Below are 26,559 nucleotides of genomic sequence, written 5' to 3' on the forward strand. Positions count from 1 at the left end.
ACAAGTATATAGGAAACAGTATACAGAATGTCCATCCGTACAACAGTCAGGGGTCAATTACAACAAATACAGTTTAAATTGTGGTACACTTTATGTTTTAGATGTCTGGAGTTGTTTGGATTTGTTTTCAGTCTCTATGTGCACAATTATTTTTATTTTTAAATCTCCCATAGAGCGATAAAAAAGAAGAGGAAAACTAAACAAAAGAAGGGCGTTTCAGGAAAATGTGCATTTTCCATCTCTACCAGACGTATTTGAATTTGGATTGTTGAAGTGTCATTGAGAAAGTGATTCTTTCCATCACAAATATACCACAGATTATATCAAACCTTTTCTTCCTAATTGTTTTCCTTGCACTTAAACTTAGTATTCCAAATAAATATTTATTTTTAATCACTCGTTGATTCTATAAACACAAAAAGAAGCTTCTCCTAGTCAGATTTAATATTTTTTCCCCAAAATAATCACTAGTTCTGTAAAAATCTGATAAGTTTTCATCCATTGTACATGCACATGTTTTTAACTGATGGACCAATAAAAGGTTATCATAGTGGAGAAGTAGACAGAGAATAAATAAATGTTTTTTTAAATATTTTGACAAATAAACGAATGAAAAGTGTGACGTATATTCAGCTTCCATTTACTCAGAAATGATTCCTCCAGTGCAGAAAGGTGTTTTCCCACCTGGTAGTCTGGTAGACTCGGTTTGATTGGGGATCAAAGTTGCAACATTTATTACATTTTCAGCTGCTGCGGTTCGCTTTCACACTGCACTGTGTCAAATGAACTAAACCCTTTGAGCGACCTGTTCCCCCCTTCACCTGTGGTGGCGCTGCGACAAGAACCACTGACGGAAACGACACAAAACCTTCAGAAGAAGACACTGAGCCCAACACAAAATGTAAATATGGAGAGGCAAAAGATTTTAGCAGTTTTAGGATTCCTTTTATGTCTTTGTTAAAAAAATCAGGAGTCATTTTTCCCATCAGCCCTCGGTTCTTGGTTTGTTTTGATTGTATTTACCCATAATGCCCTGCGCTGGAGTCGTCTTCCTGCTTTTGGAGCGGTTTCCTAAAGCAGATTGTTCTCTTTAGAGGTTTAGACCAGACGTTTCCAGGCTCAGGACCACTTACCCCATTTATCAAACACTCATGGACCACATCATTTGAAATTTCCCCGGCAATAGCACAATATCTTAATATATACAACCTGAAATGAAAATATTGTATTTTTTCCTCTAAATGTGAAGGTGGCGCCGTTTTGTCACAATAAAACAAGCATTTTGAGTCATTTATAGATTCTGAAAGTATGGATTCTTAGCTTTCCAATGATAGAAAACACATGGAAATCAAAAAATAATTTCTCTAGCATGCTATAATGTTCAAAAATAAAAGTACTTCAACTCACTCTCAGAAACTTTCCACCGGTATCTTCAGGCTTTCTTTTTAGTGACCTGGTCTGAAGCCACTTATCCATCATTATCTTTAAACACAATCGTTGGCGAGCTAGCTGTAGCATTGACTTGGAGCTCACGTCACGGCAAATTGTTGCTGTGCAGTACCTTATTGACCACTAGGGGGCGGCCGCGGACCACCAGTGGTCTGGAGACCACAGTTTGAAAAAACCTGATTTAAAGAAAACAGCATAGAACGGCATGCTACATTTCATTGTTTTAAATAAAATAAAGCTGTATTTTAACAAAAATGTTGGTTTAAAACTGATTCTCCAATTATTGTCCCTGTTAACAATAGCACTGCAGCACAGCCAGCTTCTAGTGGAGGTTAGAAAAGTATAGATTGTTGGAGCTATTTATTCTTTATTTCTTTACCCATTTGAATTTTGTAGTTTATTCTTAAATTTATATTTTTTTGTATTATTTACTAAGTTTATTTGCAGGTTAATAATTGTTAATTTTATTTATAAATTGTTTTATTATTTTTCTTATTTATTTTTTCTAAGTAAGACAGGAAGAAATGTGGGTCAGCCCACTTTCTAGAAGTGTAGGTGCCTGGTAAAGGACCAGCAGGCATTTGGGTTTGGGGTCGATGGTTTTTACCAGAACAAGAGAGGCAGCATGAGAACAAAGAAAAGTTTGAACTCTGTAACTGTTTGCTGAAATAGGAAAATAAATCATCCAGAACAATCAACAAGTTTGGAAATTGAACCTTCTTTAGCCTGCGTACAGAAACTTGACCCCAGTGCCTCATAGTGGCTTGATGGACCTTTTATTGGATGTTTGGTTTGGCAAACAATCGCCACTACAATGTTTATTTTGTTATGGTCAGTTTAATCATTTTTGGACTCCTGAAACCATTTGAGCAAATGATTATGTTCATGAGGCGTTAAGGTGTTTATGCTGATGAATAATAGCTACTTTAAAGGTTTCCTTAGCAATAAAACTTTCCCATTGTCTCCAGAATTACTAAGAATATGACCAAAGGTTAAACTGTGTGTACATTTCCCTGATGTAGAAAATCACAACATCTGCCTCTTAAAGCTCTCACTTAGTAATATCCTACACCTAACTGATCACAAAAAATATTATGTTTACTTCCATGAAGGCACTTTGTGAGGACTTTTCTGGACCTTTCTGCCTGTGACGTATTGAGCATCCTGTTGTTTTAAGCCCGTATCTGCCCTCCATTTCCTCCACTCACCGAACACACGGAAGCGTATCCGGGCAGGAAAACTTGATATTAGCTCATTCATTTCATCACAGGAGACACTTCGTCATCAGCATGTGAACAGCTTGGTAAGCTTTAAAGTAAGCTGAAGATAACAGCTAAATGTTGGCTGGCAACCTTTGGCCCAGTCAAAGTCCAGACCTAAAACTAGATGAGAATCATTTTCAGGGCTTGATAGTTGACGTTTACATAAACTTTCTATCCAATCTAGATGAGCTTGAACTGCTTTGACCAACTCTTCTTTCATTCAGTCAGGATTGGAGGATTTGTCAGCATGAAAGCTGGATATCAATCCAAACTTTGACTAGGCCACCCCAACACCTTGTGGTTTGTATCATTATCATGATACAGAGCCAATTTGCGATTGAATTTAAGACAAGAGTTTTTAACACTTTGCTGACTGATAGATGTCAGACATTTTAGTTGACATGAACAGGTGATATTTAACATTTCAGCATAAACTGGACTCAAAGACTCCTCTGACAAAAATATGCATAAATATAAGAAAAATACTTTTGTTACAAACTTCTACTTTTGTAGTAAAGTTAATAGTAAAGTGAAATCACCCTAACGATGGGAGACCCTCAAATGATAACTACTTAGCCCAGAGCTAAATATCTAGTTTGAAGATGAACATTTAGCTTATTTGGAGTTGCTTTTGAAACATAATCAAAGAAAAATTAACAGTGGCATTTGACAAAATGTAATGTTTCAATTGTTTGTGTGTTCTATGACTTTGTGTTTCTGTTGGGGTTTTTTTTTATTACGATGTAAAGCACTTTGAAATGCCTCGTTCCTTAAATGTGTTATACAAATTTGATTTGATTTGATTAGATTTGATCTGTGCACAGTTTGTGGTTGAGTCAAATCCACACAGTGAGGACAACATGCAAACATGGTGGCAAATCGGAAAGCTCTGATCCTTTTCCATAAGAGGATGTAAAAGAATCTGCTTTGCATTGACACAGGATCACCACAAGGGGGCATTACAGGGTAAATGAAAGGTTGGGCTGAGAATCCTAAATTTATCAAATTACTGCACTTTGACTTGAGTAGCTTACATTAGTTTTGTACTCTTTCCACTTATCTTGTAGCATCTGCAGTAACTTTTCATCTTCGATATCCTGGTCTTTTTTTTTTTTACAGATTTGTTATTGTTCTCTCCGTTATCAAGTTTTGATTTCGCTTGAATTAAAAAGTCACCGTCACGCGGTGTTTCCTGGTTTTTATTCCAAAGTCTGTAAATGATGAACGATTTCCTTCTTTGTCTTATTTAGTCCACTTCACCAGTTTCATTTTCCAACATGGCTCCATTGAGAACTCCCAGCACTGGTCATCACAGGTGTGTGTGTATAAAAGAGCTCCAGCACTCAAATGATTATTATTTTACCTATGATTAATCGCGGATTACGTCCGACGGTAATCGGATAGAAGGGAGGGATTGTGTTCCCAAGAGGAAGTGTCCCTGTTTACCTGCTGTGGCCGAACTCTGAGGAAATCAGTCACCACATTGGGTTTTATTTTACTCTTAATAAAATGTTTTACTAATTTGAAAAACGTTGGCAGTCATAGTTTGTTTAACGTGACTGAAAATACAGTAAAATTCAGTAAAAAAATCAATTATTTTTAATCCTCAGATTTATTTGTGTCTCATTGTTTTTGGATTTAGGAAACAATGCGGCACAAATAAATATTACCTTGTAATATTTACAGAGTAAACCAGAAATACACTTTTTAAGCTCAAATTATTTGCATGAATATATTTAGCTTTCAAACTACATATTTAATTTTACTAACTAAAATATTCATCTTTTTATCAAAATAGTTTGATTGGAGCTAAATACTTAGTTTGTAAACATAATATTTACCTAAATATGAAGCTAATTATGCTACTGAAATAATTACTTTGAAACAGAAACATTTGTAAATGAATGAATGACTTGGTGAAAATATGACATTGGAAAATGAACTCTTAATATTTTCTTCTGTAATGAAACAACATAATCTGCCTTACTAACTCAAACTATTGCTGCGAAATTTTCACGGTGTAATTTTCCAAACTGTGGGCGAAAAAAATCTGTTCAAAACAATAGAAATGCATTTACAAAAAATATATATATACAAAAAACCAGAAACCAACTTGACTTATAATAAAACCACACTCATGTTTACTGTATTTATTCTAACAAAAGATGAAATCAAGTTGGTGGTTAACATCAGTCCAGCAGCTTCTGCCTCTAAACATTAAATCAAATATATTAAATAACCCTAAACAACAGCTAACAGCGGTTAGCAGCGGCTAACAATTGTAAAATTAAACACAGCTAAAATGCACGTTAACAATGATAACAGTTAAAAACGTAGACAAAACATAGCAAACTTACTCACAAAACACTTTGTTAGATCAAATCTGTCTAAAATACATGTTAAAATGCAATAATTATAAAGAAAACACAGAGTTAATCCTAATACGTACCACAGTTACCAACAGCAACAGGAAAACGGGGCGGAGCTGTCAGTTACCGGTTGCTATGGTAACCACTAACCGTCAAGACCAGCCTAACGGAACTTAGGTTGGTCATTTCCAATGAGAAATGTCTGGAGAAACATCTTATTGACTAAACAAAACTAATTTTGACAAACGTCACATCCACTGTACTGTTAAAATAAAGTCCTGTTACACACACACTTGGTATGCAACCTTTTGATTGGGCAGAAATCCTCACAAAGGCTAATTTCCCCCTTTAATTATGTGGGGAAAACTTCACCAGCCAGCAGTCAGACACGCTGACAGCAGCAGCTGATGTTTTATTCAGTCGTTTTTCTCAGACACATTTAGATCCAGTTTGGTCTCATAACTTATAGCATTTTAATGGCTGTTTCTGCCGCTGCAGAGCGGCACACACATGGGAAACCTCCAACAGGTTGAAAGGTCAACACAGGGAGATATAAGCTTAGAGTCCATTAGTGGATTATAACCATAAACACTCGGCGGTTCCTGCATCTCCCTTGGATTAAAGAGAGAGAGAAACACAGAGAGGCAGGCAGGCTGCATGACAGGGACTGGAATCTGAAGCAAGCTCAACGGCAGAGACGTGGAACGCTGAAGGAGCTGCGATCCACCCGAACTCGGAGATCTGAGGTGATCTTCCTCACCTGGAAGCTGCGGACGGTAGGTTGGCTCAGAGATTTAATCTGGAATATCACAGGACTGACAGATTGGTAGCAATGCTGCCTTGCAGAAGGTTCTGGGTTCAAATCCCAGCCTCTGGTCTTTCTGCAGGGAGTTTGCATGTTCTCCCTGTTTGCATGTTCTAACTGTTTGCATGTTCTCCCTGTGCATGCATGAGTTCTCTTTGGGTACTCTGGATCCCTCACACAGTCCAAAAACATGACTGTTAGGTTAATTGGTCTATCTAAATTCTCCCTAGGGGTGAGTGTTGTGTGTGAATGGTTGTTTGTCCTGTATGTCTCTGTGTTGCCCTGCGACAGACTGGCGACCTGTCCAGGGCGTACCCCGCCTCCCGCCTGGAGCGTAGCTGGAGATAGGCACCAGCAACCCTCCCGACCCCATTAGGGACAAGGGTGAACAGACAATGGATGGATGGATGGATGGATGGATCCTGTTTCTTGCTGAAATGTTACTAGTCTTATTTAAAGTGTACTGACTAAAAATTAGGACAAGAATACATTGTAAGATTTAGTGTGTTTGCAGTGTAATTAGTTTTAGGTGTGAGTGTGTCCACGGTGTTTAATTATTGCTAAAGACTCTGCAAGGATAAGTGCATATATTCATCTATTAAATCTGCGCAAACTGATCAAAACAGGTGAAAAATCACTTATATAAATTAATATTTAAGTAGGTTTCTCTTATTTATTCATATTTCTTGCTTTTCTAGTTCCTCGTTTGATCCAAAAAGCAGGTAAAATCTACAATTTGTTGTTTTCGTGTTGGCGTCCTCATTTACTGTTGTGTAAGTTTAATTTAGTTATGGCTCGTGTGTGTGTGTGTGTGTGTGTGCGCAGGAAACATGGACGTGGACATGGAGGGGATTATCCAGTGCATCAAGCAGGGGGATGAGAACGGAGTTCAGATGCAGCTGCAGCAGTTCAACAAAGAGGTAACACCGTCACAGAGGGCCGCCGATTCCTCATGCGTGAATGATTTCTGATAAAAAAAGCTTTTATTTTTATTGTCTGACTGTGTTGCTCTGCAGTACTCCCAGTGCTTCTTCTTTGATGCAGACGAGAGGGAGAGAAAGAGGGTGAGTTCCTGCTGCGCCTGGAGAAAGTTTCGGCTCACATCCTTCAGTTAATCGCTCTCCACCTCCACCTCCACGCCGTCCTCGCTCCCCCGCCTCCACCCAACGGTCTGGCTGTGATTAGTAATTCTGCTGCATCAGTCGTTCCTGATCCTCTGCCTGCTCAGGCAGATTGAGTTCAGACGCAGCGACTGCAAACCTGTTAGATTAAAAAGGAGTTTTCAGGGATTTCAGTGTAGCTTCAGGTCCTGAAAATAATGTGTTTGTTTTAAGCAGAGGTGTCAAAAGTATTCACATTCTAGACAAGTGTGTCAAACGCACGGCCCGTGGGCCAAATGCGGCCCGTCGTAGCTTTTTATGTGGCCCTTTAGATTCTAAATGTGCTAAAACATTTTGTTATCAGTTAAATTAATGCAGTTTTTATTTGCTTACTGCTGAATTCTATCATTCAGTCCCTCCAGGGTCTTGAGAATTATTGTGTAAATTCACACAAAATCAACAAATCCCCCGCACTTTTAAGCATCTTTATTATAATTTTCAACCACAGAGGTTTCCATTTATCACCTGTGCAATATTTTGCTACTTTTCTAGCACCCTGCACCAGGAAGCTGTGCTGCATAGCTGACTCTCCCAATAGAGCTCCAGGTTTAGCTGTTATTTTTGTTCTGTCTTTCTCTAGAACTGAGCTCCAGCTAACATGTCACTGCTAATAAAACCTTGATTTTTTATTTTCTTGTCGCTTTTAAATTGTAAATATTTAGTCCCTGGTTTCTGGCAACCACATAGTTTTCATGTTAAAGTATAATTTAGCTTTTATAAGATATTTTAGAGGACATTCTCTGCTGTTCTTTGTTGATATATTTTTCTCCTGCTTTCCTCTGTTGCTGCCTGTAAAAATTGATTATTTGATTCTCCAGCAAAGAAAACTAGAAGAGGTAAAGTTCTGCCAAAGTTTAACCCTTGCAGTTCACTGTTCTGTGGACACTAAATGTTGGAAAAACATGTTTTATTTGTTCTTTCCACTGTTTTATCAGTTCAGGAAGAATAAAGTGAGGGACTTTGCTGATTCTGACTCCGACATTGACGACTTTGGGCAGGAAGATCGAGGCCTCATCCTCAGACAGGTAACGTCTGATGACTCTGCATGAGCAGCAACAAACACATTTATATGTGTAAAACACCTAAAAAAGAATTCTAACAAAAAAATTTTTTATTATTGTGTACAGCAGACTGTATACAATAATGTACAGTCTGTGCACATTACATTATTATAATGTAATGTGCAAATGCAACAAATTCTGGATTTGTTAAGAAATCCAAAATGTCAAGTGCAAAATAATAATAATTGTTCAAAATAAAAAAAATTTAAAAATAAGTTATTTTTTAAAATATTGATTATTTTTATTTAAAAATAAATATTTTAATGATTTTATCACCCAGGTGTCTTTACAAACTAACGGGTTATTTTGCTCTCAGGTCAGTCAAATAAAACTCATTTACAGCAACAAATGTCACAACTTTTTGAAAAAAAAGACAGATTCTTTATTACGAACATCAACTTTAGGATTTTTTTTTCTATTTTAAGATTTAAAATAAAGATAAATGAGGATACACTTTTTTTAAAAAAAAGAAGAAAGAAAAAAGAGCAAACAGATTCCAACCTAATTTTGAAATCATTCAGTGCAGTTACTGCAGTTATTCAGTGCACAAATCATTCAATTAAGTGCAGAATTTATTCATTTTTTTTAATTGTTAAAAACCTGCTTTTGTTATTACATTTGCATTTTAAAACATTAACTGGCTCTTCTTTAATTTTTAGCATTATTGAGAGCCACTTTGTGGCTGCAGACTAAAGAGATTGTTTGGGGTGCAGCAGTTTTGCCTCTGGTGCCGGAGAGTCGAACTCAATTTCATTTTGATCTAAATCGAAAATCTGAATGTTCTTAAAGGGCCGGCGGTGCCAGAATCTATTGACAAAGCCCATCAAACTGTTAAAATATCCAGTTTGTTTCAGCATTCAATAAGTGCTCTGAAGGCCATGTTGTAGTTCCTAGCTTCGCCACCAGGTGGCGCGGCCGTTTGTGGGCAGTGTTTCTTTTCCATATACCAAAACATTGTTTGAGAAGCCGTGCAGGTGCTGGACGTGGCGTTTGAGGGGAGTTTCGTGTGCGTCCATATGAGTGAACCAGACACCTACACACTTCAGTCCACACACATCCGGTCTGATCCAGGTGTAACCTGCTGATTAAAGAGTCAAACCATCACCTGGCTTCATCATCCGGGCATCTCATCGGTGCTCCTTCTGCGATCACCATTTTCATTCCGAACCCCAGACGTGCGAACATTACAACAATAAGTGTTTCTTAAAATGAAATGATACTGAACGTCTGTCCAGGATTTTGTGATTTTCAGTTTTTTTTTTTTTTTTTTTTTTTTTTTTTTTTTTTTTTGTGGTGCTAATTTAGAAATATTTGTAAGGAAGTTTTATGACGTTTGTGCTAATGTATGATGCTAAATGTGACTTTTTATTTATCGCCGTAACTATCATGGACTACAACTTGACATGAAGTAAGGCCGAGGCAGCAGTCACTTAAACCCAACGTTTCTTGGCCAATTTGGAGAAAAAATCTGCAGTAAAATCTGAAAAGAAAAAAAAAATGTGTGAATTTTGCACGAATTTTGTAGATTTGCAAAAGAAAACCGGAGAGACTTCTTGATGTAATTTGGAGAACCCAGCTACGGCGGCAGGTTTGGCCCCCGGACTTTGAGTTTGACACTTGTGATGCAGCGGGTTTTTGTTTGTTTGGTTTTTGTCCAATATTTCAAAGTTTCCATCTCTGTTAACAAATGTTTCCGATTCATGGCCACTTGTTGATGTTTTTCTGTCTCCCTCCTCAGAATTTAGCCGTCGTCATTGTGAGGTTCATGAGGGCAGGAGTGAAGCGCAGTCTGCTGAGAGTCTCTCTGCACTCACTAAGGATCCTGACCAGGGACAAAAAGATCCTGGGCCATCTGGTGACTGACAGCACTCTGCTGACTTTGGCCAAGTTGGCCGGCCTGACCACGAACGACGCCACCGAGGAAGGCAACGACCCCGACTCTGATTTCTACGACAACATCATCGCCTCCCTCGCCGAGGCCAAACTGCTGCAGGGGTGCGCTGAAGAGGACGGCGGCGAGGGCGAGGCCCCGGACCCCTCTGAGGAGTTTCCTGCGGTGGACGACGACTCCAGGAGCGTCACCAGCGGCGGCGACCTGGACAGCAACAGCTGGTTCGGCAGCCACAGGACCAGCATCAATGAAATGCACAGAGGGAGCATCCATCAGAAGGCGCTGGAGCGGGGAAGGAGAGACCGCAGAGAGAGCAAGATGGAGGGGGAAGGAGATGTGGTGGAGGAGGAGGAGGAGCGCGGGGAGGAGGCGCTGAGGAAAGAGGCCATGAAGGTTCTGTGCAATGTGGTGTACAACAGCACCTGGGCTCAGGAGAGGTTCAGCGCGCTCAGGTGGGTCCAACACCAACTTTAGGAAAGGTTGAGAACAAAAGCGAAAATTATTTACATACAACCGCCATCTCAAAAACAAGATGAAAAGTTTCATAGCAATTCTTTAATTCATCATGCACGCTGGGCGAATGTCTGCTAATGCGCTAATAGTAGAGCTAATGTTTCATTTAGTGCATTAGCATTTTAGCACACTTACCTTCCCCTACATTTATATTTCCAGACAAAGTCTAAACTTTCAGTTGGACATCTATGTTTAGGTTTTGGTTATCAGCTAAGAATTATTTAAGTATGCTTTTATTTTGAAGAGGGTGATGACAGTTCATCTTCCTCTTACGTGTTAAACTTTACTGAGCATGTGGCAAGTGTACAAGAGGTATACAGAAAAAAAAAAAAACAACCTGGGGTGTTAATTTAACAGTGACATTTACCCAGAATGCATTGCTGAAGGAGAGTAAACAGTTTTAAATCTTCCAGAGATGTAAATAAACTTTTTTGCGCTTATGCTTCCAGGCTTCTGAGCGGCCTCATTGAGTGTCTTTCCTCCAGTGTAAGCTGGTCGTCTCCCTCCAGTGTCCAGTTTTACGAGCTTCGCCTCATGTTCCTCATCACCGCCCTGAGACCCGAACTCAGCACTCAGCTCAAACAGGTACATCTGTTTATGTAAAAGCCCCAAGGAGGGCCATCCTCCAACATTCTCTGAAGACCTGCTTAGTAGGGGGATTTTCCTCATGTCCTTATAAATGTAGGAATATAAGGAATTGGAGACGTTCTAAAAGCACCACAACATTTCCTGAGTGCTTCGGCTTACCAAGCTGACTTATAAACAATACATCCAGAGTCCAACACAGATCGAATCAAAACATCATACAATTTTTTCAAAGATGTGCTTGTCGCCCCCAATCATTCCCTGACAGACATCTCAGAATATTAATGCCTTTTTTTACATTTATCAATAATCTTTTGTATATGTATCTTAAATGAAAGTTTTACATCAACCCAGTTAGCTAACTACTCAGTCAGCTTACAAACATAACCATACCAAACTTGAAACAATAGCATTGCAGCTAACAACGGAGCGTGTAGCGCTACACTCCCCCTGCTGGTGGCATCTCGCCACTACATCAGCGAAATCAGACTGGACATTAATGTGAATTTATCCCAAAATGTTGGCTGCAAATGTAAATAGGACTAAATTATTTAATAAGTACAATATGCAGTTAAGACAAAAAAAGAGTAAATGTACCTCTGAATGGTAAATTAACACATTTACTCTGTGAGATGTTTAGGTTTAGCTAACCTTCTTCAGGGTTCTTCACTTTCTCTCCGTTTTTGTTTTCCTCCTCCAGGAGGGAGGCGTTCCCATCCTCACAGCAGCCCTGGAGAGCTGCCTGGAGGTCCAGTGGAAGGAGCAGTACGAGTGTGTGCTGGAGCCCGCAGCACCACTCATCTCTCTGGAGGCCTCGCAGCGCATCGTGGAGATCCTCAAAATCCTCTTCAACATCACCTACAGCACCCACAAGCAGGAGCCAAGCGAGGTCAGACACTGTGAGGGTTGAAAGGAACGGGGAAGTGTGTATTTTAAATCTACAGGCTCTGCAGATATATTATGATTATATATATATATGGTTAGATTTTTGTTCTGTTTTGACGGTTTGCTTCTAATCATTTTTTAAAAATCAAGATATTGGGACTTTTTACCTTTCAGTTGCATCTTACACGTAAAAGTTTGTTTCTAGAGAGAGGCTGACAGAAATGAGTTGTTCGGTTGTCCGTGCAGGACGACGCAGCTCTTTACCGACACCTAGTGGCCATTCTGCGTCTCTGCTTGATGAGGAAGTGTTTGCTGCCTGAGGACACCGACGAGCTGCAGGGGTGAGGAGAAATGTTCTTCCCAGCTGCTCCCAAAATAAATAAATTAACCAATGAATAAAATAGGACGGACGTTTTTATGTGCAGCACAGATATGAGCAAGTTTGATGAGAGAAATTTTAGATCTCAAATCATATGACAAATGTTTTCTAAACAATTACTAATTATAAGAGATAGCATAGCAAATTTTTATTAAAAAAAAGAATATATTTGCATTCATTCCTCCTTTTTAACTAAATACATGTAGCTAAAAGTATACAACATGTTCCAAATTTATTCCACATTACAGAAGATGCAAAGTTTTGCATGATTTTTGATAATATCTATGACGGAAAATGTTTTCTTGCATTTAAAGAAGCACATTTTTACTTTTAATTTTTGGTTTTAATGGTTTTACGTGACGTGGTAAGAAACATTGTGTTGATATTTGTGGAAAATGCTATAAAAATCATGTTTCCTCTAAAGTTTAAATATTTGTAACTAATATTTGTGCACTTGAAATTGAAGTTAAAATTCTTGTTTGGACACATAATATTTTCATAGTTTCCACCTAATGACAAAAAAATGACCTACAAATCTTGCTGGCTGTTTTAGAGTCATTGTTTTGTAGATATTTTGTGCCATAATGATTTTTTATTCTGTCAGAAAAAATCTGAAATACTGTTAAAACCTGCATTTGTTAATATATTTTTATTTAAACACATTAGTTGGTTCTTTATAATTTTTTACCAACGTTAATAAGAGACAAGGAAAGCCATATCATCATTTTGCTTCACTTTGCATTGTTGTTTTTTTAATAATAACTTGACAAAATTAACTGAAGTTCAAATGTTGTTGTTTTTAAAGGCCGACTTTGAGAGCCGAATCTCACTTTTCTGTCAGTTTATTCAAAAACGGATCAACAAAAAGAAACTCAGGTTTAGTAAACCTTGTGCATCACTTTGTAATTGCAGTCACACGGTGAACCTGCTGACGGCGCTTCCTCTGCAGTGTCTCAATGTGCTGCTCACGATGCCTCTGGAGCCCGAATCCAAGCAGAGTCTGGGGGTCAACATGGACTGCGTCCACACGCTGCTGACCTTCATGGAGAGGCGCCTGGAGGCGGTGAGGGAGGAAGCGTTCATGTTTTAAAGTTTGCTTTCTTTCTTGTGAACATTGCAATCGTTTGTTTCTGTTCTTCTCAGGGAGATCGAGTCAAAGAGAAGCTGACGCCGATCCTCAACCTGCTGACGGAGAGCTGCAGGGCGCACAGAGAAACGCGCCTGTACATCAGGAAACATGTAACTTCACATGAACATGATCTCACATTAACAAGCTAGTTGTATCTCTGGACATACGTAAGCCTGACACAATGATTAATTGCCCCACACTGCAAAAACACAACATCTTACCAAGTAATTTTAGTTTAAACAAATGGTTTCGTTTCTAGTGTAAATATCTTAGCACATTTGAAATAAGAGAAACTAACTTAAAAGTAAATAATTCTTTAATATTGATGAAAAATTCTATTGGCAGAGAAATTGACTTAACATGGAAAAATCTCTTGTTATTAGTTAAATAATCTGCTAATGAACCCAGAACTTTTTAATTAATATTAAGGAATTATTTACTTAAAACAGGCCTCTAGATCTTACTAAAAATGTACTTTTAAGTTAGTTTGTTTTAATTCAAATGTACTAAGATATTTTCACTAGAAACTAAACAAAAAGTATTTGGTAAGATTTTGTGTTTTTGCAGTTAATGAATTGAGATAAACAATAATAATATTGTTATTTTGAGACCTTTTCCAGCTAATACAATAATGATAATGGCATATTAATGCCTCCAAAATATCAGAAAAACTTTAGTTTCTAAAGAACAGCTAATACTGGAACTGGAAAATATTTTAAATAGCGAATATAAATAAATAAAACAACTAAAACAGCAATAATTATAATGGATTATGAAGAAAACACGTAAAAGTGCCTGTTAGGACTTTTGTAAAGAAAAAAAAACGTACTACTTTGTACTGTTTTATAATAATCATTATTATTATAAAGTGTGTTTTTCTTTCACATTTGGACCACCTTTGATTGATTTATTGCAAAAATAAAGAGTTTCATGGTCCTGACTTCCTCTCCCCTCTTCTTTGCCAATACTTTGCTTTGCGGTGCCATTTGTTTCCACTTTGAGGTTGAGATTCATTGATTCTGCGTCTGCATTTGAACCTTTCTGTGTTCTCCTGCCGTTAGATCCTTCCTCCTCTGAGGGATGTGTCACACAGACCGGAGGAAGGAGACACTGTAAAGAGTCGCCTGGTTCGTCTCATGACTCACCTGGACACCGACCTGAAACACTGCGCCGCCGACCTCCTGTTTGTCCTCTGCAAGGAGAACGGTAAACCTTCATTTGGATCCGAAAAGTCTTGTCCTAAAATAAATACAGTTTTTAGGGAATCTGCTGCTCCTCTCTGGTTCCCAGTGCGGCGTTTTGTGAAGTACACCGGCTACGGTAACGCGGCGGGTCTGCTGGCCACCAGGGGGCTGCTGGGCGGCCAGAGAGCCGTCTCCGACGCCCAGTACTCCAGCGACTCGGACTCGGACACCGAGGAGTACCGGCAGATGAAGGACCGCATCAACCCGGTGACGGGGCGGGTGGAGGCGGAGCAGTCGAACCCGATGGAGGGCATGACGGAGGAGGAGAAGGAGGAGGAAGCCAAGAGGCTGATCATGCTCTTCAACAAGCTGTCCAAGTAGGAAAAACAACTTTAACATCACGATGACAGAACTGGTTTATTCTCACTTTTTTGTCGTTAGGTTGCAAATTACCGACTTTATTTCTTTATTTTCCTTAAATGGTAAATGTATCACTCAAGAAAACATATTTATTCTCTTGCTCGTCATTCTAAAATCCAAAACTAGAAATAAAATCCTGCTTCTTTTTTTCACTATAAAAAAACATTTATATTGTATTTTTTGGTCAATGATGCTTTATAAGCCGTCTCGACAAATTTAGTTTATCACAAGCTCTTTGGGTTGTGAAGTTTTTTTTTAACTCCTGAAAGAAAACAAAGCTTAACTGCCATTTCCTCTAAATAATTTATCCACGTGTTGATCTGTTTGCAGAGAAAACATCATCCAGCCAATGGGAGTGGATGGAGAGGGGAAGCTGGTCCCCATGACGGGTCTGGAGGAAGCAAAGTCCGAGTCGGAAGACGAGGCAGAATCAGACAAAGACAACTGAAACATGACAACCTCATTAATCCACTTTATTGATTTGGTTTTGTAAACATTTCATTACTTCAGTTTGGTTGGTGCAGCAATGGGATGCTCTGACTGGAACAGCAAAGAGGACAAAAGATAAAATTGTTTGTCAGTGACAGACAGATAAAAAGGATTTAAAAAACCAAGATGTACAGCAGCTTTCACATTGGTCTGACTCCAGATTTCACTTATTTGTGTTGTAGTTCTTGAGACGAAATCAGTTTCGTTATGATTATGACATCAGTGGTTTGATTGCAGTTTGTTCTCTGTGTATTAAAAAGATGGCCCTTTCTAAAGTTATCCAGTATTTCTTGATCAGCCAAGATTACAAACATGAGATGGAGTTAACAGGTTGCAGCAATTATTTCATGCAACAGGATATCATGGAGCACAGATGCATATAAAACTGAAGCAGGTTTTGTAAACGCATTGAGACAAATTCACATTTTTTGCAGCAGCAGCACAATCCCACATTGAAATAAACAATCTTGAAATGCGCCACTATTGCCTGTTGATGCATATTCAGCACACAGCAAGGCTAATATTAGAAATGTGCCGCCCCCTAGTGGCCTAAATTAGTTAACTTGCCCACTAAATTCAAATGGACTGTAATGAAGCATTTTCTAATCCGTTCTTCTAGGTTGAAAAGACAATTTCTGAATGTTTTATTAGTGATTCATGACATTATGTTTCCCTCATGCTAAATTATCATATGGCAGTTCAAAATGGGAAAAACAGGAGAACATGGCATTTAATAAATGCAAATGTGAATCAGGAAATGGCCACAAGAGAAGGGAAAACAGTTAATCCATACTTAAAAAAATAAAACAGGAACAAATGGGTCCAGATGAAGATTAAACTCAGATGAAAACAGTTAAAAACAAAAAAAGTGCATATATATATATACACAGCTCAAAAAAAATAAAGGGAACACTTAAACAACACAATATAACTCCAAGTAAATCAAACTTCTGTGAAATCAAACTGTACACTTAGGAAGCAACACTGATTGACAATCAATTTCACCTGCTGTTGTGCAAATGGAACTTTGTACAGAACAAAGTATTCAATGAGAATATTTCTTTCATTCAGATCTAGGATGTGTTATTTGAGTGTTCCCTTTATTTTTTTGAGCAGTATATATATATATATATATATATATATATATATATATATATATATATATTCGGTACTTTGCAGTAAATAAGAAATAAGATCATAATCAGGACAATATAATCACCTATTAGTGAATTAGAATCTGTGGTGAATGTTTTCATTGCAAGAAATTATTTTTAAAATGCCATATTTTTGAAGAAACTCAAATAAATCTTATAAATTATGCATTCTGTGTATCAAAATACAAAGATAAAGGAGAAAAACAAACATATTTATAGTCGTGTGCCTTTGTGCCATCTCAGCGGGACAATGTGGTGATTATTTCTGCAGGATCTGTTTGGTATCGAATAAAAAACATAATAAACTGAGATGTTCTCACATTGAAAGAGGGAAAAAAACTCATCAGTAAAGATCCATCATTTCAGTAAAGATCCATCATTTCCTCGAGTGACATCTGCAGTTCCACAGACCGCAGGGAGGAGGCGCCACACTCAACAGCCGCGTTCTTCAGAAGCTCCATTGAAGTCGGAACCACCTGAGAGAGAAGAAAAGAGACGAGTAAAATTCACATAATCATGACAACTGAAAGTATTTACATTCAGTTTTCTCTTTTTTCCATTCAGGAACTGCTAGTCATTTAAAATAAAAGCGTTCCTTCACCTCCACCATGATGAGTTTTTTCTCCCAAGGCTTGTTTTCTGGGTCAGGCCACTTTTCCCCGAGACAGAAGAACATGGAGGATGGTGGGGATTCTTTCCCATCAAAAAAGTCCATTAATCCTACAGGAAATAACATTTAAGATGCTGCACATCCAGTCACACACAGGCAGATGTTTCCATACGCACCTCGGATGAAGTCCTTCACCTGGTAAAGAAGCTCAGGATTCAGTTTAGAAATCTCGCGCGGCTGTCTGCTGCTGTCAAACTTGGAGAAACTCCAGTAGGCTTTGACCTCGCCGCACCGCTGGCCGTAGATGACGTGCTGCGACATGCCCACGTCCAGGCTGCCCAGGTTGTCCAGGATCCTTTGGGTCAGAGAGGCCTGGGTTTGATCCAGGATGCCTACTGGGCGCGGCAGAGAGACGATGGAGAGGCCCGTCTCAGGATCCAAAACTGGATCGTTTAGATCAGGCCTGAAGAAGAGTGAGGTGAAGAGCTTTAAAGGTGACTTATTACGCTTCCGAGAACAGGTTAGCATAGATCTGTGGGTGATGCAAAATCATTCTTAGATGATGAGATTTCATTCTGCTCAGTTCTGCCTATTTTGAGTTGTTTTAGGGCGTCTTGTCACTTTAAATCCGAATAAGTTGCTCCTGGACTGAAGTCAACATTTACACACCCAAGTGAAAACAACTGCAATCAGATGAAACATGATACGACCGTACATCTTTGAAAAGCTTTAGTGGAGCCTCCTGCACAGTCAGCAAGTGGTTTCTGGATGCTCAGTCAACAACAAAACACTTGTCTTTTCCAGCAGCCATTTTAAAACAAGCTGACCAAACGCAGTGGAGCTCCAATTCGGTTGCTAGGTGACGGGCAGTGCCTGATGACCTTTGATCTTCTGAGATTAAATGTCTGAATTCTGATATTAAAGTCAAAATTCTGAGAAAAAGTCAGAATTCTGAGAAAAATTCAAAATTCTGAGAAAAAGTCAGAATTCTGAGAAAAATTCAAAATTCTGAGAAAAAAAATCAGAATTCTGAGAAAATTCAAAATTCTGAGAAAAAATCAGAATTCTGAGAAAATTTCAAAATTCTGAGAAAAAGTCAGAATTCTGAGAAAAATTCAAAATTCTGAGAAAAAAAATCAGAATTCTGAGAAAATTCAAAATTCTGAGAAAAAGTCAGAATTCTGAGAAAATTCAAAATTCTGAGAAAAAGTCAGAATTCTGAGGATAAAAGTCCAAATTCTCAGAAAAGAGTCAGAATTCTGATTTTTATAAATGAAGGATTATTTCTGAGTGAATGTAAAGGAGCGTCCAGGTTTGAGTGAAATTTTCCTGAGCTTCTTGGCGTTGGAACATTGAATAACTCAAACATTTCTTCCTACTTGTTACCTGTAAACTAAGCGGAGTCCAGCTTCATTGCGAACCTCCCGCTCAGACACCTTCACCCCTCTGTAGAACACAGTCACCCGGAAATCGGTCTCTGGAATTACAGCAAAAAAAAAGAAAGAAAATAAACAACTAAATTAGTCAATTAGAATTCTGATTTTTTCTTATGTCTAAATCCAAATAAATAACCAAAGATCCTGAGGATTATCTCAGTTATGTTGTTAGTATATAAAAACAATTACTAAACTGTTTCTTTCCTTGTTGTACACAAAACTTTCCTTTTTTGTTTTATTTGTTTGTTTGTTTTGTGTTTTTCCACTAATATAATGTAACACACCATGTATCTTGTATTCTGATGTAATATACATTTCTATATTAGGAAAATAATAATAATTGCACTTAATTACAAACACATGGCTATTAATATTTATTCCTTAATACTCTGTTTTGTTTTCTCTATTTCGACTAATGTACCGTACCATGTATCTTACACTCTGATGTAAAATGAATTAATATATATACATATATATGGAGAGAGAGAGAGAGAGAGAGAGAGAGAGATGGAGAGAGAGAGAGAAATATTGCACTTCATTACAAATCTGTGCAGTTGGAATATTAAGAAGTTTGCACAGAATCAAGTACTTTAAAACCTAATTGAAATGAAACCATTTCTAAGGATTCCTGGGACCAGGAAACTGAATTTCCCCAGAAACCTCCATGATGTGCATGTATGTAAACTTCTGATCGTTTCATTTTTTGCGTCACATCCCTTTTTTCAGGAATATTTCCTGTGAGAGTGAGTGACTCACTGAAATGATCTCCATCTCTGGTCTGGTTCACCGTTTCTAGGAACTGCGCTGCCTGCTGCCCGTCGCCCGCCCCCTCCGCCGTCACCCCCCCCGCTGGACGTGCCGGTTGCTCTGGCAACCCAGTTTCACGGGCTGCACCCTCAAACATCACTGGATCCTGCTGTTGCCCGGGCAACGGGTGCGCACCAATCACGAGCTGATTCTGCAGCTGCTGTTGCTCAGTAGGAGGCTGAAAGCCTGTGGTGCCCTCTGTGGAAAAGTTGGGAGAAAATGGGAAAGTGTTTTTTCTTCTTCTTTTTTTTTTTTTTTTTTTGCGGGGAAAGTACCGCTGGTTTGTTTTCTGCTGCAGAGATGAGGAGACTACCTGCTCCAGGGCCGATATTCAGTCCTCTCAGACACTCCTGGAGGATGTCCTGGCTGCCTGGGCATTCTGCTGACGGAGATTAATGCGCTTTAATAAAATCAGACAGTGATCGGTGAATCAGAATAAAAGCTCCTTGTTTACCTGGGATCAGAATGTCCTCTGGATTATAAATAGGTACATTAAAGAATGGCACAACCCCGCTCTAAAAATCACAGAAATATCTCAATAAATTCAGTTATGTTGCAGCAACTAATCATTAATTCATGCATCACGAAAAACGAGGATCTGAACAGAAATTTGAGACAGTAATCGAACATTTAAAATCCAAACATAAACGCTCTCTTAATTATTTACGGTTTTGTATACAATAATTTTAAATGTATGTACAAAGAGAATTTTAGCAAACAATATTCCAAACAGATGTGGAAAAAGAGAACGCAAATACAACTTAAAGGAAGCTGAAATTTTCAAATTCAGAAAAGCATTTCAGTTAAAGGAATGATTTTGACAGTGAGATCAAATGTATGTCTCTTTCTGCAATGAAATTAGAAAGTTATTATGATGAAGCAATATGGAGCTAAATAAGCCGATGTTTTGTTGTGTAATTTTTGTACATTTGGAATATCTTCTGATCTCAAAAGCCAATTTTATTTTTATTTGAATGGAGTTTACGCTTCTTTTCATTCATGATTTCTTTTAGTTGTTAGATGAACTGTTCATATTTATTATTGAGTGAATTAAATAAAATGAATGAAATGAAATGAACATCTTTTGATAGTTTTATGTCTGATTGTGTATTTATTTTATTCTTTATGTAGTCTTATAACTTTAACTATTAAAACAACATGATCTACAAGCAAACCCCACTTTAATCTAGTCATGATTATTTATCTTTTCTTTCCCACTTCTTCTTTCCATGCTCTGGTCTCTCATGTCCTTGTGTGTTATATATGTTAAAATAAAGTAAAGTTGTGGTGGAAAACACACACACACACACACACACACATATTGCATCATTGCATACCCCCTGGGGATTATAGCCATTCAGAACATTGGCGTCTTCTTGCTTCTGGGATTCAGACGAATTCGGGATTCGGGCTTTTGATGGTAAGGAAAAATAAACAGATTGTTACAGTTTTAAGTTTTATAATCATCAGAATGATTTCGATTTTGACCCCTCACCTCCTGACGCTGACTCCTCCGGCCAGCGGTAGACCTTATGTGGGTTGGCGGCATCGTTCTTGTTGTCGGACACCATTTTGAAGCCCTTCGCTCTCAGGGCGCTGCGGAAGTTCCTCTTCCAGACTGAGGGGTCTCCCTGAGCCGGGCCGTTCCCGCTCGCCTCCGCCCAGGCCTGCAGGGGGAGTCACACGTCTGCAGCCCACTGATGTAGATATTTTTACATCTTGTCACATAATATGCCTTCATTTATCTGCTCCATTGTAGGACGAGTTGGGTTTAAGATGGAAGGTAAGCAGGATCCTTCAATGATTTTCAGCCAAATTGATGGAGAGCCATAGAAAAGACTCTATATCTATAAAAATAACTCACTGAATAAATTAAGTAAATGTTACTCAGCATGTTAGTGTAAACCAGCATGCTAATGATAGCGTTTGAGCTAATTTTTTACTTAAAAGCTAAAGTTAACTTACTGAATGGACTGAGTTAATGATGGCTAACATTAACATGATGGCTAACAATGCTACCACTGTTATGTAGGCCTATAAGTCTAAATAACAATGGTAGCATTAAGCTAACCTTAGCCTTTTAGTTTATTTTGATTTATTTTGACTTGTGTTTTACAGTAAATTAGGCTTGGTACTATATAAAACACGACTTAGTTATTATTTAATTAAAAAACTCTCTGAATAGATTAAGCTAATGTTACTCAATATGTTACAAACAAATGTGATAATGATAGCATTTAAGCTAATTGTTGACTTAACTTACTGAATGGACTGAGTTGATGATGGCTAACATTAAATCAGTTCAATGCTACCACTATTATATAGGCCTGTAAGCCTATGACAGCATTAAGCTAAATTTAGCATTTTAGCTTATTTTGACTTGTGTTTTACAATAAATTAAGCTTAGTACTATATAAAATATGCCTTAGTTATTACTTTACACTTAATTAAATAACTCATTGAATAGATTAATTTAATGTTACTCAATATGTTAGTATAAACCAACATGACAGCATTTAAGCTAACACCAGCATTTAATCTATTTTTTTACTTAAAACATAAGGTTAACTTTCTGAAAGGACTGACCTACTATTAGTGTGATTACTAACATTAACTCAGTTCAATGCAACCATTATTAAGTTTATAAGCCTATATAATAATAGTAGCATTTAGGCTAACATTAGTCTTTTAACTCATTTTGGCTTTTCTACTTCATACTTGTATTTTAAAATTAAGTTTAAATACAACTGGCATGGCCTAATAATGCCACTTGCATTAAGTAATTGATATTTTGCATAAAATGGATAACATTTAATGTAATAAACACATTTTTACTCACAGAATCTGTGAATTTTTGACAGAAATGCATTATTTTATGAATTTGTTAAAGTGTTTTACAGTTGCCAACAGGATTTTTGCTAAAGAAAATCATCCCCACAGCATGACGCGGCCACCACTGTGCTTTACAGTGGAGATGATATAAAAAAAGATGTTTTATAGATTAAATTACACACAATTATTCTCTATTTTCTAATTAGGTGACTTCTGAAGAAAACTGCTTGCAGTGGTAAAGGTTATACCGTCCGTAGAAGGAGAAATGAGCTGTTTTTTTTATGACCTTAAAGATGAGAACATCCTCATTGGAGGAGTCCTGTCTCAGCGCATGCTTCCATGGGATGCAGAACTCGGTTTGCTCAGGGTTGGTCCAATGGACACCTGGATACCTCTTACTGTCAATGCTGGACTTGAGCCATGGGATCAGCAGGGGTTTTGAGTGAGCCATTTCTGTAAAACCAAAAGAAACAGATGCTGTTAACACCAGGCAGCTTTCCAGAATTTGAAATCAAACTTTTATAAAATACATATCTTCTTCTAAATCTAAATGTCACAGTCATCCAGATTTTTTCTTGTGTGAATCGCACACAGATTTGGGAGTTTATAGGGAATTTATCAAATGTTAAAGTGATCCCTGAACACACCGTCAACCAGTGGTGGGCTCTGCTAACTAAAAAGCCAGTTGTCCTATTAATAAAACACTAATTATAAACATTAGTTCTGCTAATGATGAAGCGCTACACCAACACAGAGTTTAGTGGAAGCAAATGCTAAAGCATTAACTTCAATTTAGATTATATCTCTCTTTTAAAGACTACAACCCTCGAGCACCAATTTCATTTTGAAATGTTAATTTACATACATATATATAAAGGCCTTCGATATTGTATTTAATATTTTAGCTACTGTATGTGTTTTACTTTGTCCCTTTATGTTTCTTGCTTGAAAGTTATTAAAGTTTATTAAAGAGCAAACACATGGAGAGGAAATAGAACTGCGGCGCAAACAGTCTTCATCCACTTCAAAATAAGAGCATGAATACAAATGTCTACTTGAGAAATTCTTAACAGTTAATTATCAAGTAAATTAGTGCTTCAGAATTTACCTGGGAAATTCATTTAGAGGAAGGTATGTGTGCAAAGTGTTTTCAAAGTTAGTAAAAGCGCTAAAGTGCTAAGCCAAAAATTTGCTACATTAGCTATTAGCACATTTGTTTGTCATCTAATGACAGGAAGAAATGCATCCATGACAACTCGCATGGCTTGGTAGAGATGCGTTCAAAGTCTGATAGTTGGTTAGTAGTTCCTGAGATTTATTTACCTCCATAACCATCTTCCTCCTCCTCTTCCTCACTGTTCCTGCGGCAAAGTGGCAAATCTTTCTTTTTGTTGCCAATTTCCGAATTGTCCTCATCAATAAACATCTTTCTTACTTGAAAGCATGAACTCTTGTATTTCCTATTTTATAGAATATCAGATGGGTCTCTGTCTGATATTTAAACAGCAAATAATGTTTTACGAAATAAACATTCAAAAAAGTTAAATATACATTTAAAAATGGTCAAATGTAATCATCTTTTTGCAGATTGTCTGTGTTTTTCTACAAATTATTTTCAAAGGAGAATTTGTTCATATTTTCTCATTGTCAGAGTGAGATGCATTTTATATTAGGGGGGAAAATAAACAATAGATAAGAGAAAACTCAAGTACAAACATTTGATCTTGAGTGTTTTGTTTGATACAAACAAATTACAAGCATAAAACAGTTTCTGTTTCATTTCTGTTAACAAACTTCAAGATTTCGATTGTGTTTTACAAGAATAACAGAAAACAGAAACTAACATTAAATTACAGCAAAACAAAGAAGTGCAGCACAAATATTAACTGGACTGGTCTTTAATAAACATAGAGTTCTGGAACGAATGAAGAGCCACTGCACTGAAGCCCACTGAAAACCTCCTGGTTCTTCCACCAAATACTGATTTCTGAGTTAAAACATTAGTGTTGTTGTCTCTAAATTAATATGAACTTGTTTTCTTTGCATTATTTGAGGTCTGAAAGCTCTGCATCTTTTTGTTATTTTGACCGTTTCTCATTTTCTGCAAATAAATACATTTTTGGGGGGCATTTCAGAGACACGTTGTCAGTAGTTCATAGAATAAAATAACAACGTTCATTTTACTCAAACACAAACTTGTAAACAGTAAAATCAGAGAACAGATTATTTTAATTGGTCTCTTAATATTTTCCAGGACTGCATATTCTAACAGTAAAAGGTAATAGATTTATTTTTATTTTTCCTGGATGGCAGCTCTATGATTCTGTACTTTTAGCACTGTACAAAATCAAAATATCTCAATCTGTCCTAAAAGGAAAAAAAAAACTAGAAATCTGACGGCCGGAAAAAGTTTTTCTCGTAAATTTCAGGAGGCTTTGAAATCCTGATACAAGATTTTTTCCCACACTTACTTTATTAGCTTGTACAAGCATGCAAACATATAACTCTTAATATTTGGAAAATGGTTAATTTAACATATTAGAGATCATGCAAGCATTTATTTCATAAAACAGTTGTGCAATCATAAAACAGTCCAAATGCAGGATTGCATAAACCTTCAATAAAGGTTGTAATAAGTTACAAATCAAGAAGATTTAATATTCTAAATCCTTTAAATCCTTCTTTAAAGTCTTGAAAGTGAATCCATGTAACTGCTTTTTTCCCCACTTCCTCTAAAATATCAGAAATTTCATGAAAAAAAAAGGAGTTGACAAATTTGGTAAATATTACAACGAAGAAAAAGGAAACAAACTGAAGACAGAGTAAGCGTAATAGTTGTATCCCGTATTATGATAATAAATAAAACTGAAATACAATTAAAATACTTAAAATATGCACGTCTGATAATGATAAATAGCGAAAAATGCAAAATAATATTAATGCAATATGATGAGGTTTAGCAGCACTTAAAAAAAAAAGTAAGTGATAATCGCATCTCATTTCTATATTAAAATGTTCTTTATTGTAATGTAATATTATAATGTCAAATGCTGTTTTCAGTAGTTAACAGAAAAACATCAAAATTAACAAATAAATGCTTGAAAACATCTCTGTGTGTATTTAATTTAAAATTTGCTTCACTTTGCAAACAGAGTTACTGACATACATCAACTTTTCAATAATATTCAGGTTTTTTTAATGTAATGTATGTTTATTACCTCTATCTTTCGCCACAACAACAGAATAATTGATCCTCTCGTACCTTTTTAGTGATGCAGGTTCGGTTCGTTCGGCTCAGGTCGGTCCAGTGGTCGTTTTCGGAGCCCGAAGAGAGATAAACCAGTTCAGAGGTGGAGACACGGCGGTGGCGACCAGCTGTCCTCCAATCCGAGATGCGGCTTTCTTAAAAGCTGACACCCGCTGATTTCTGACTTTCGGAGCTTCTGATTTCTCGGGAAACTCCGACTGTTTGTTTCGTTTTCCTGATGTGACGTCAGCACGTCGGGCGACGTGCCCACAAACGCTCACGAGACCTGTGCCTACTTCTGAGTAACAACGTTTGAAATACGAAGATTTAAAACTATAAAAGTAATTTATTTGTCAAATGATGTTATTTCTCCAGAAGATACAGCACTTCCCCGCAAGTATAAGCGGGTTTAGAATTAGTGTAAATTAGTTTTACGTTCAAATGTAGCTGAAAAATCTTATCTAGTTAGCTTACTGTTTGTAAGTCTTACATCGTTAAATCAACATGAAAAAAATGTCTAAATTTATTCTGCAAAATTTCAGTGGATTTGAGATTATCTGACAAATCCACGGTTTTCCCCACCTGTTTACCTACCATTATTTGTAAATGTATTCACACCTTTGAGCTTTTCCCCCTCAATTTGTTACATAAAAACGAAACGATTCAATTTAATTTATCGAGATTTTTGTGTGTGACAGATCTACACAAGGTAGAGGAGCTTTTTAATTTCTGAAATTAAAAATCTGAAAAGTGTGGTGTGCACTTGTACTCGACCATCCTGGCAAATTCGTCTTCGCAAATCAGCTCAAGCTCCATCAGATTTGATGGGTAGAGCAGTTGTGAGTCATTTTATATATTCTCAATTTGTTTCAAGTCTGTACTTTGACTACAC

The 26,559-nt window shown here is 37.3% G+C and overlaps 2 protein-coding genes across 9 annotated transcripts; one reads left to right on the forward strand and one right to left on the reverse strand.

The window, feature by feature from the left end:
- The first annotated feature begins 2,739 nt into the window (after positions 1-2,739).
- Positions 2,740-16,450, forward strand: LOC114156026 (synembryn-A-like). 5 transcript variants are annotated; one of them, XM_028036212.1, is made up of 16 exons: positions 2,740-4,026; positions 5,579-5,856; positions 6,584-6,607; positions 6,711-6,805; positions 6,902-6,949; positions 7,864-7,881; positions 7,981-8,070; positions 9,845-10,449; positions 10,960-11,095; positions 11,796-11,984; positions 12,227-12,321; positions 13,272-13,422; positions 13,503-13,598; positions 14,550-14,694; positions 14,779-15,049; positions 15,423-16,450. In XM_028036212.1, the coding sequence occupies exons 4-16, from the start codon at positions 6,716-6,718 to the stop codon at positions 15,538-15,540; spliced, it is 2,052 nt and encodes a 683-aa protein (XP_027892013.1). In that variant the 5' UTR covers positions 2,740-4,026; positions 5,579-5,856; positions 6,584-6,607; positions 6,711-6,715; the 3' UTR covers positions 15,541-16,450. The 5 variants fall into 5 exon arrangements, with proteins under 5 accessions (XP_027892013.1, XP_027892041.1, XP_027892031.1 ...); XM_028036202.1 differs by lacking the exon at positions 2,740-4,026 and having other exon boundaries at positions 4,483-5,856; XM_028036240.1 differs by lacking the exons at positions 2,740-4,026; positions 15,423-16,450 and having other exon boundaries at positions 4,477-5,856; positions 14,779-15,053.
- Positions 15,550-25,907, reverse strand: irf3 (interferon regulatory factor 3). Of its 4 annotated transcripts, XM_028036259.1 has the most exons (12): positions 23,744-23,861; positions 22,707-22,873; positions 21,084-21,255; positions 20,926-20,999; positions 20,043-20,103; positions 19,902-19,970; positions 19,538-19,786; positions 18,732-18,822; positions 17,522-17,808; positions 17,337-17,455; positions 17,056-17,211; positions 15,550-15,632 (listed from the first exon to the last, which is right to left on the reverse strand). In XM_028036259.1, exons 1-11 carry the CDS (start codon positions 23,844-23,846, stop codon positions 17,098-17,100), a joined length of 1,506 nt encoding a protein of 501 aa, XP_027892060.1. In that variant the 5' UTR covers positions 23,847-23,861; the 3' UTR covers positions 15,550-15,632; positions 17,056-17,097. The 4 variants fall into 4 exon arrangements, with proteins under 4 accessions (XP_027892060.1, XP_027892077.1, XP_027892068.1 ...); XM_028036276.1 differs by lacking the exons at positions 15,550-15,632; positions 23,744-23,861 and adding an exon at positions 25,683-25,907 and having other exon boundaries at positions 16,958-17,211; XM_028036267.1 differs by lacking the exon at positions 15,550-15,632 and having other exon boundaries at positions 16,958-17,211; positions 19,902-19,967.
- Between the last annotated feature and the right edge of the window lie 652 nt (positions 25,908-26,559).

Source organism: Xiphophorus couchianus, chromosome 2 (assembly GCF_001444195.1).
Source record: "Xiphophorus couchianus chromosome 2, X_couchianus-1.0, whole genome shotgun sequence".
NCBI lineage: Eukaryota > Metazoa > Chordata > Actinopteri > Cyprinodontiformes > Poeciliidae > Xiphophorus > Xiphophorus couchianus.